Raw genomic sequence first — 10,881 nt, 5'->3', positions numbered from 1 at the left:
GAAAGGTGTTGTATTTTGCATCCCGGTGATTAAACACGAGCCAATATCAGAGGCGAGAGCGGGAACGTCTGATTAATAAATCTGTCAATTATTTATTTCTGAGAGCCTGTAAAGAATAAACTGAGGCTGGAATGTTCTTTTTGCTGTGGACGGATGAAGCCATTAAGGCTCGTTGCCTGGAGGAAACAATGGCAAGACAAATCAAAGCTGTCCCACAGTTGACTGGTGACCCAGGAACAAACTTTTTTAAACGCTGCAGCTGACCAGGCAAAGACCTTTACATCGATTGTGATTAAAGTAAAGAAACACCTTTACTTTTACTAAGTCACGTAGACCTTATAGTAGACCTTATAATGACTTGCAGTTGTAATACAATTAATAAATGAACCTTTTAATTTATTTTTAACACCTTTGTCATGTGTCCTTAGAATGTCTTTTGTGCATGAAAATGTATTTACATTCCATGGCCATATTTCATCTTCTATGATCATACTTCATAATAATTTAGATGCAAATTAGGATCTGCACTGATTGAACACGTTCTGCGGTTACGTTTTATTGTTACGCCCTCTCGGTCATTCCTGATTCCACTGGCCACTTCTCCTCGCTGGGAGGGTTCAGGTTTTCATCCCAAGACAACAGAGCCAAATAACACATAAAAAAGTTCACGTTTGCTCCCATCAGTTGTGCACACTTGCAGAGAGTTGCAAGGTGGTTAACACTGTAATGCCATTCCATTCACTAAATGTTCCTTTTTATACCTTTGAAAACCCCTTAAATGTAACTGTATAAAATTGTGGGAAATGCCCAGTACTATAAAATACAAATATGTTTTATTTGCTGCCATCTCCTGCTAAATATTAACACTACACGGTGTTATTATATTTAACATTTGGTCAGCATCCCCACCTGGTGGTCTTTAGGGGGCAGTACAGGTCATTTCACCAAAGTTTACCTGAGTAAACTTGCAGGAATAGCCAGGTCCAAAACGAGACAATCTACCTAAACAAAGCACAAGCACATAAAAAGCAGGCAAACAAATAAAGCCGAAACTCGGTTATTTATTCTTCACATATGTATATATGACGTTGACGCTTCACTTTGTAATCCTTCGCCGTTATTGTATTGTATTTTTGTACATTTTGCATATTTAATCTCATTGTACCTGCGTATAGTGACAATCAAAGGCGCTGTATTCTATTATTTTCTATTCTATTCTATTCTATTTTATATAAGCCCTAGTAATTGTGACGTGAGCTGAGTCGGGACGCTCTGGCTCGGGGCGGGGCTTGAGGGGCGGGGCTTGTTGCTGGGAGACGGCGCCTCTGTTTACAGCAGCGAACCGCGGCGGAGTAAACGCGGAGTAAAGGCCGGCATGGAGCACGTCTTCGTCTACACCCGCAAGAGGCGCGAGTTCGGCCGCCCCTGCCACTTCTCCGACCGTCCGGCGGAGCTGATCGTCGACATCCTGCCGGACGCGGGGCTCCGCGCCGAGTTCGTGGAGCGGAACCCGCTTCCCGCGCAGGTCCAGTGCGGTCCAGAGTGGTCCGAGCACGAGGTCAGCGCAGTAAACAGCATGACGATGATGATGACGATGATGACTATTATGACTACGACGATGATGATGATTATGATGAATATGATGATGATGACGATGATGACTATTATGACTACGACGATGATGATGATTATGATGAATATGATGATGATGACGATGATGACTATTATGACTACGACGATGATGATGATTATGATGAATATGATGATGATGACGATGATGACTACGACGATGATTTGGATGAATATGATGATGATAATGACGATGATGATGACTATGACGATGATGATGATTATGATGAATATGATGATGATGATAATGACGATGATTATGATGACTATGATGATGATGACGATGATGATGATAATGACGATGATGACGACTCTTCCTCTCCAGGTGAACACTGAGCGCCTGGAGTCGGAGGCTCGGGGGATGAACCATGTGGAAGGAGGCTGGCCGAAGGACATCAACCCGCTGGACATGGAGCAGACCATGCGCTACAGAAAGAAGGTGGAGAAGGACGAGCACTACCGCAGCGCCATAGTGCGGCTCGGCAGTGTGAGTGTCAGGAGAGGAACTCTTCAGGTTCTGCTCTGTCCAGAGCCGAGATCCATGTCCACACCAGTGACGTGCTGCTGGTCCAGGCTCAGCAGGTTCTGAACAGCCAGTCTCCTCCTACAGATCATGGAGCACTACATAAAACAGAACAACGCGGTGGACATCTACCAGGAGTACTTCACAGAGGGGCAGGAGGAAGACGACGAAGAGGAAGAGCAGGAACAGCCGGTGGCCAGAACCATCAGTGTGTTCAGGTGAACGTAGATTACGAATAAAACCAGCACAAGGAAATATATTACCTGCCTTCTATAATGGCAACTCCATTATTTATACTATTTAACAAATTATTACTTATTATTTATTTTTAACAGATTACCTTAACTAATTATTATCGGGTGGTATTAGCCTAGTGGGTAACACACTCGCCTATGAACCGGAAGACCCGGGTTCAAATCCCGCTTACTACCATTGTGTCCCTGAGCAAGACACTTAACCCTAAGTTGCTCCAGGGGGGGACTGTCCCTGTAGCTACTGATTGTAAGTCGCTCTGGATAAGGGCGTCTGATAAATGCCGTAAATGTAAATATGATTAAAAAAAATATATCGCCGTTAATCTATTCACAAAGTTGGGTTGGGAGCTGGGTCTATACTAAGCAAGCTATTGTGCCGGAGTTAAATGGTTACACTAGATATATAAGTATATTTCTTCTTTCTTGTGTCTTTTAGTTTCTTATTTCCTTAAGACCTTTATTTTTTATTTTGTATACCTAGCGGATGTATACCTGCACTGTAGGGGGCGAGAACGAGTCTTCGAACTGTGAAATTTCTAGAGCTGTAATACTCGGATCCTTTTTAGGATTCGGCTCCCTCTGAGTCACTCACTAAACTGATCCGGGTGTGTGAGTCGCTTGAGTCACTTGAGTCAGTACGCACCCGGATCAGAGAGCGGGTTAGCGCTCCTGGCGGTTAACTTCCTCTACAACCGGACTCATGTAAGATAATATATTGGAGTTTAGACACGGTGTAGTTAGGACTCGAAGGATTCGGTTCAATGGAGACCTCAGATTCGTGACTCATGAGTCATTTAAAGGATCCAGGCAATGAGTCATGAATCGCACAGCTCTAGAAATTGTGGAAACATGGATGCAGCTATGAAGCCGCCGGGTTTGCTTCAGGGAAAATTTATTTTTAAGATTAATATAATTATATTTAAGATAATTTCAAGACTACAGTGAGATTAATCTAGATTAAGAAAATGAATCTATGCCCACCTCTAATTATTATTTATAATTTAACAGATTACCTTCCATCATAGCGACTTGACTATTTATCTTATTTGTTATTTAACAAATTGATAATTATTATTTATTTTTAACAAATGACCTTCCATCATAGCGACTCGATTATTTATCGTATTTATTATTAAACACATTATTAATTATAATTTATTTTTAACAGATTACCTTCCATTATAGCGACTCGACTATTTATATTATTTATTAGTAAACAAATTATTTATTATTATTTATTACTTACGGATTACCTTCCATCATAGCGTCCCGATTGTTTATTTTACTCACACAAATTTTTTTGTAATAATATGATTTTTTGTTAGCATTGCTACAGCCTGAATATTTTGTGCTCGGCTGTGACCCCCAGAGACCCCGGTGCAGTGAAGCGCTGGGTCACCGCCCTGTCCTGGAGCCCGGCGGGCGGGTGCAAGCTGGCGGCAGCATACTCCTGCCTGGATTTCCAAAGGGCCCCTCCAAACATGAGCTACGACTCCTACATCTGGGATCTGGGTAGGCTTCTCATGTAGAGTCAGATCATTACTGTCCCGTACTGAGCTGCTTGTGAAGTTCTGCTGCTGTTCTTCATGCTCCTCCTCCAGAGAACCACAGCAGACCTGAGATGAGTCTGAAACCAGCATCTCCACTCGTCTGCCTGGAGTACAACCCTAAAGACTCCCACATCCTGCTGGGTGGTGGTTACAATGGGCAGATTGGTGAGTGCGTGAGGGAACCCTGTCCCAGTCTGTGGTCATGTGGCCCTGGGCTATCTGGAGGTGACCACACGTTCTATCCATGAGCAGCATACTGGGACACCCGAAAGGGTAGCCATCCCGTGGAGACGTCACCCATCGAGGTCAGCCACAGAGAGCCAGTCTACAAGGTCATCTGGCTGCAGTCAAAGACGGGGACCGAAGCCTTCTCTGGCTCCACTGACGGACAGGTCAGTGCGGTCAACTGAGCACTGGACAGCGATGTTGGTTTCTTTCCTGTTCCCTGACGTCTGGCTGTGTCCAGGTTCTGTGGTGGGACATTCGGAAGCTGAGCGAACCGACTGAGAAGCTGGTCCTGGATCTCAGCAGGAAGGGGGACCTTGGCCACGCCCTGGGCTGCCTCTCACTTGAGTTTGAGACCACAATGGTAGTTCCATGTTCATGGATCCTTTATGGTCTGACTGCTTTCCGACATATTATAGACCCAGGAGAACTGCTTCTGTAATATTGGACTGTAATATCCGTCCTCACAGCCCACCAAGTTCATGGTGGGGACGAAGCAGGGCTTGGTGGTCTCCTGTAACCGCAAGGCTAAGACCCCGGCTGAGAAGATCGTGTGCACGTACAGCGGCCACAACGGCTCCATCTATGCCCTGCAGAGGAACCCGTTCTTCCCAAAGTACTTCCTGACTGTGGCAGGCTGGACGGCGCGCATCTGGTCTGAGGACGTGAAAGAATCGTCCATCATGTCGACCAGGTGGGGCTTTTTTTTTTCAACGGAGCATGAGAGCAGAGCGTGGCAACTAGAGCTGAAACGAGTATTCCAGTAACTCGAATGATTCGATTACAAAAAATATTCGAGGAAAATTCTTTGCCTCGAGGCTCCGTTTAATTACTGTATCACGGCCGCGGAGCTACGCAGTGCGGAGCTGCGCCACTCCGGTATCATTGTTTTAACTGATGCGATTTTAAAAGATTTAAGGAGGCGCGATTTATTGGTGGAAAATGAAGATACCGCTGTGTCTGAAGTGTGGGACCATTTATGCTGCATATGGTGGACAACGTAGAGCGGTGTATACACTGTAAAACGGACCCAGCTTACCATAATAGCACTTTGTCAATACTACAGCACCTTAACCGAAAGATTCTTCTTCTACAAGGTATCGTTAGAACGTACATTATTTGTAATTATTTGTGTTATGAGTCGATAGTGACGAGGCATAAGTAGCAAGAAAGAACGCGCACACACACACACACACACTGATAGGTTACATCTCAAAACACGCCTTCCCCATACATAAGGTAGTAATAATAAATGCAACAGATGGACAGATCTACATTCATCAGTATATAGATTTACTTTTGGGCCAGTTTATAACATTTGTTGTACATCACAGCGGGGCAGGCTTGCACATGCATTGCACACACATGCACTAAGACAAACATTCTACCTACCTACCTCATCTGGATACACTGGAAACCGAACTGTATTGTTTATGTTGGATTATTAGTAATACTTTAATTTTTTTAAATATATTTTCTTTTTACTATTTTGTACTTTTATACTTTTTTGTCCACTCTTTATTCTCAGATGGGCTATAGCAGGGGGTACACCCCTTTTCCCTTTTTAAAATTAAAATAAAAAAATAAAGGACAAATAGACTAACCTATGTTTCATAGTTTCTTGTCATGTACATCATGAATGTTTCACAGAAAGATTGAAATGGGCTTAGTTCTGGAGCCAGTAACCCAAAGGTTTTAAGCTTTGATCTAATAAAAGTATGGAGTTTAAAAAAAATAAAAATAATTTTATGAGGAATCACAGCCAATTTCTTGCTCATTTTAAGAGGATTTTCATGTTGCATAACACGCTATTGATAGAGTTGTTTAAAAATCAAAAGTTGGGAGTTATCAGATTACTCGATTAACCGATTAAAAAAAAAAAAATCCACAGAATACTCTAATCCAAAAATATTCGATAGTTGCTGCCCTAGTGGCAACGTCTCTGATGTTCTGCTCATGCAGGTCTGACAGGGTCCACCTGTTGGATGGCTGCTGGAGTCCCGTTCGTCCCTCTGTCTTCTTCACTGTGAAGATGGACGGAACTTTAGACGTGTGGGATTTTTTATTCAACCAGAAAGACCCCACCCTCAGTTTAAAGGTGGGTCCCATGAGCTCCGCCTACTGAAAGATAGGGTCACATTTTCTCAATGTGTGTGTGTGTGTGTGTGTGTATACAGGTGTGTGATGAGGCTCTGTGGAGCTTGCGGGTTCAGGATAACGGACATTTCCTGGCCTGCGGTTCTCAGCAGGGAACCACAACGCTGCTGGAGATCTCGTCTGGTCTCTGCACCCTGCAGCGTAATGAGAAGGCTCTGGCGTCCGAGGTCAGTTCACCCCACATCATCATCATCGCCATCAGTTATGATGTCCCACGTCTGTAATGGTTTAGTGATGGGCCTCGGTCGCACATCTGCAGTGGTGGCCTAGTGGTTAAGGAAGCGGCCCCGTAATCAGAAGGTTGCTGGTTCGAATCCCGATCTGCCAAGGTACCACTGAGGTGCCACTGAGCAAAGCACCGTCCCCACACACTGCTCCCCGGGCGCCGGTCATGGCTGCCCACTGCTCACTCAGGGTGATGGGTTAAATGCAGAGGACAAATTTCACTGTGTGCACCGTGTGCTGTGCTGCTGTGTATCACGTGTGACAATCATTTCACTTTCAAAATTCACTGACCTCTCTGTGTTCCTCACAGATGTTCGAGAGGGAGACGAAGGGGGCGAAGATTCTGGAAGAGCAGCAGCGGGAGATACGGCTGAAGGAGCGCAGCCGCTCTGAGCAGAGCAAAGAGGAGGAGAGGAAGGAGAGCGAGAAGGTGGAGCGAGCAAAGGAGCTGCTGGAACGAGCTGAGAGGCACTTCTTCCACATGGTGGAGGGTGGGAGGATGGCAGCGGAATGAAAGAAGATCATCTGCAAGCATTTCATGTGTTTTTTTTATCGCTCTTTATTGACTCTGACAAATTAATTGATAAGCTACAGCTGCTCAATAAAAATGGTTCAGATCACTTAGGTGTTCAGGTGCTCTAAACTGAAGAACCTGGTTCTGACTTTAATACCGCACAGTACTACACAAAAAAGCAAACAATGCACAATTAGGAACAGTAACAAATATTGAAGGCAGGGAGGTCTGATGGTGGTGGAGAGCACATGTCCAGTCAAGTTTCTGATTGGTTGAGGGTCAGGCCCTGATGATGTCTGTGTTTTAAGCAGCACCAAGTGATTGGCATCATTATCATACTCAGATGGTCAATCACTGATAGTTTCGGGTTCCCTGAGGTGTAAATTAGGGGGCTGGACTTATAGGGAAGGTGGAGTCAGATCAGTCTTCAGAGTGCTTCTTGTCCATCATTGTATTAGTCTCTTCTGGAAAGGTAGGATCTAGATTTAGTTTACTGTCTATTTGTAAGCTCAGCTGTAGGACTGTGTAGCAGTATCAATTGTGTTGTGTGTTTGAAAGGTAGATTGTGTTTTAAGCATCTCTGGTCTCACTACTCTCCACTCTCTAAACTTCCTGGCACTAACAGAGACCTGGATGTCCCCTCAGAACACAGCTACACCTGCTGCCCTCTCTTCTGCCTACACGTTCTCCCACACTCCTAGAAAAACTGGGAGAGGAGGGGGTACTGGCCTTTTAATATCTAGAAATTGGTCCTTCACACCAATGCCTCTGACACATCTTAGCATCTCTTCTTTCAAATTCCATGCAGTCTCAGTTTCTTCTCCTGTGAACATCATTCTCATAGTCTTATATCGCCCTCCAGGGCCACTTGGGCCCTTTATAGATGAATTGGACATTCTCCTCAGCACTTTCTCTTTAGAAACCCCCTAACTCTCCTTGGTGACTTCAACCTTCCATCAGCCCAGCTCCAATCATCCTGCCTTCTTCCCCTTCTCTACTCTTTTTCCATGACCAACAGCAACATCTCTCCCACACACAAAGGAGGGAATGTCTTGGACCTGGTCTTCAGTCGTCCTTCTCCAACTTCTGACCTTTCTTCCACTCCCCTTCACATCTCTGACCACCACTTCCTGACCTTTACCCTCACTGTACCTACAGGATCCACAACTGTCCCCCATCCATCCTTCACTAGACAAAACCTTCACACTGTCTCACCTTCATCTGTATCTTCCTGCATTCTTTCACATCTCCCAACCTCTGACTCATTCCTCTCCTTACCACTAGAGATCTCTACTAACTCTCTCCTCACCTCACTTTCCCTTTCCATTGATCAACTCTGTCCTCTATCAACTAAACCCAAAAGGACTTCTCCCCCTGCGCCCTGGCTCTACGATACATTGTGTAGCAATCAAAGAGTTCTTCGAGCAGCGGAGAGAAAATACAAGAAATCTCAACTTGACTCAGACCTACTGGATTACCAGAATCTTCTGCGCAAATTTTCTACTAACCTCACTACTGCTAAAACTGCTTTCTACAAAGCAAAACTAGAAGCCTCTGCCCACAACCCTCAAAAACTCCACAACATCTTCTTATCCCTACTCAACCCCCCGACTCCCCCTGCCCCAACTTCATTAACAGCTGATGATTTTGCCAACTTCTTCACAGGGAAGATTGAAAAAATCTGTGAGACATTCCCCACCACTAATCCTACTCTTCCTTCTGAAAATTCGACAACTACTCTAAATCAATTTTCTAAGCTCACATCTGATGAAATCATTCAGATTATATCCACAGGCAACCCAACCACCTGTCCACTAGATCCAATACCTTCTGCAATGTTTCAAACTATCTCCCCTGACCTCATCCCTTTCATTTCCTATATCATTAACAGCTCAATCTCATCTGGCCACGTACCATCCGCCTTTAAAACAGCAAGGGTTCTTCCAATCCTAAAGAAACCCACTGCTGATCCTACAGACATTAACAATTACAGACCAGTTTCCCTCCTCTCATTTCTATCCAAAATCCTTGAGCACTGTGTCTACAACCAGCTATCACTCCATTTATCACAGAACAACCTCCTGGATCCTAACCAGTCTGGCTTCAGAACAGCTCATTCCACCGAGACTGCCCTTTTGGCGGTTACCGGGCAGCTACATGCAGCCAGATTGGCAAAACTGTCATCAGTTCTTATTCTCCTCGACCTATCTGCTGCATTTGACACCGTTAACCACAAGACTCTCTTGTCAATCCTGAAGAGGCTTGGAATTCGGGGCTCAGCATGGCAGTGGTTTGCTTCCTACCTTGATGAGCGATCTTACCAAGTGACTTGGAAAGGATCCACCTCTACCTCACGTAGACTCTCCACTGGTGTCCCTCAAAGTTCGGTGCTAGGTCCTCTCCTTTTCTCCCTCTACACGAGATCACTTGGTGAGGTCATTTCCTCACATGGATTATCCTACCACTGCTATGCTGACGACACACAACTCCTCTTCTCCTTTCCTCCCTCTGATCTACATGCTGCTTCCAAAATCTCTGCATGTCTAACCGACATCTCGTCTTGGATGGCAGCCCATCACCTCCAACTCAATCCCACCAAAACTGAACTAATATTCATTCCAGCAGATTCTTCACCACATCAGGATCTTGCTATTTACCTGGACAACTCACAGCTCTCTCCTTCTACAACAGCCCGCAACCTTGGCGTAACAATAGACAACCAACTCTCCTTCTCAACTCACATCAGCAATCTCTCCCGCTCATGTAGATTCCTTCTCTACAATATCAGACGAATCCGCCCTTATCTGTCAACCCAGGCCACCCAACTACTGGTTCAGTCCTTAGTAATCTCATGACTGGACTACTGTAACTCCCTTCTAGCTGGTCTACCACTATGTACCATCCGACCTCTACAACTAATACAAAATGCAGCAGCACGACTAATCTTCAACCTTCCCAAATTCTCCCACACCACCCCTACGTTCCCTCCACTGGCTCCCAGTAGCTGCACGCATCAGGTTCAAAATACTGATGCTGGCCTACAAAGCCAAACATGGAGTAGCACCATCCTACCTCACAGCCCTTATTACACCTCGCACTGCACCTGGTATACTCCGAGCCTCCAGTACTGCTCGCCTGGTCCCTCCATCTCTGAAGGTAAAAGGAAAACATTCATCTAGACTCTTCTCCGTCTTGGCCCCTCGGTGGTGGAATGAACTTCCCCTCGAGGTCAGAACAGCTCAGTCACTGAGCACCTTCAAACGACAGCTCAAGACCTTCCTCTTTAAAGATTATTTATATTAAATTGTAATTTTCTTGTTGTCGAACTTTGTGTACAGAATCTACAACAGAGTGAAAAAAATAGATGTATTCATAGTTGGGGTCCTAGTGAACCGGAATTGATCTCTTCATCGATGGTAACTTGAAAGCACGTTGTAAGTCGCTCTGGATAAGGGTGTCTGCCAAATGCCGTAAATGTAAGGTTTTGCTTAGAGGTTCATCACCGCCATTTTCCATATCTTTGTCAAATGGCCTTCTCCGAGCAAGAGGTGTGAAATGCCAGCATTTGTTTTGAGATCCCCCACTATGCCTCAGACGGGAGACACCGGGGGCGTGACAGGGCAGAAACTACAAATTCTGATTGGTCTTTGACAACTTCCTGGGAGTCAAATGTATAAAAGAACTATGTGGTGGACACTAGGGACTTCTTCTTCAACTTTCCCTTTCATCGGGAACTGGGCCTTCCAGTTCCTGGGCCTTTTCTCTCTAACTGTTTTTCTCCTGGACCAGGCAACTTCTTTGAAG

At 45.0% G+C, this 10,881-nt stretch overlaps 1 protein-coding gene across 1 annotated transcript; it reads left to right on the top strand.

Moving 5' to 3' along the window:
• The first annotated feature begins 1,318 nt into the window (after positions 1–1,318).
• dnai2b (dynein, axonemal, intermediate chain 2b) lies at positions 1,319–7,077 on the top strand. The gene is made up of 11 exons (XM_028958756.1): positions 1,319–1,558; positions 1,955–2,116; positions 2,240–2,370; positions 3,776–3,918; positions 4,008–4,121; positions 4,209–4,348; positions 4,423–4,545; positions 4,652–4,875; positions 6,144–6,279; positions 6,359–6,505; positions 6,874–7,077. Exons 1-11 carry the CDS (start codon positions 1,376–1,378, stop codon positions 7,075–7,077), a joined length of 1,707 nt encoding a protein of 568 aa, XP_028814589.1. The 5' UTR covers positions 1,319–1,375.
• Positions 7,078–10,881: the final 3,804 nt, after the last annotated feature.

The sequence above is a fragment of the Denticeps clupeoides genome, chromosome 17 (genome assembly GCF_900700375.1).
Source record: "Denticeps clupeoides chromosome 17, fDenClu1.1, whole genome shotgun sequence".
Taxonomy (NCBI): Eukaryota; Metazoa; Chordata; class Actinopteri; order Clupeiformes; family Denticipitidae; genus Denticeps; species Denticeps clupeoides.
The sequence above is the reverse complement of the archived record's forward strand: the minus strand, read 5'-3'. Positions and strand labels throughout refer to the sequence as shown.

What these genes read in the sequence shown, in the direction of transcription:
- dnai2b (XM_028958756.1), top strand. Translation starts at nt 1,376, where the DNA reads ATGGAGCACGTCTTCGTCTACACCCGCAAGAGGCGCGAGTTCGGCCGC. An exon ending in ACCCCACCCTCAGTTTAAAG is followed by an intron (nt 6,280 to 6,358) that starts GTGGGTCCCATG and finishes GTGTGTATACAG; the next exon opens with GTGTGTGATGAGGCTCTGTG. An exon ending in AGAAGGCTCTGGCGTCCGAG is followed by an intron (nt 6,506 to 6,873) that starts GTCAGTTCACCC and finishes TGTTCCTCACAG; the next exon opens with ATGTTCGAGAGGGAGACGAA.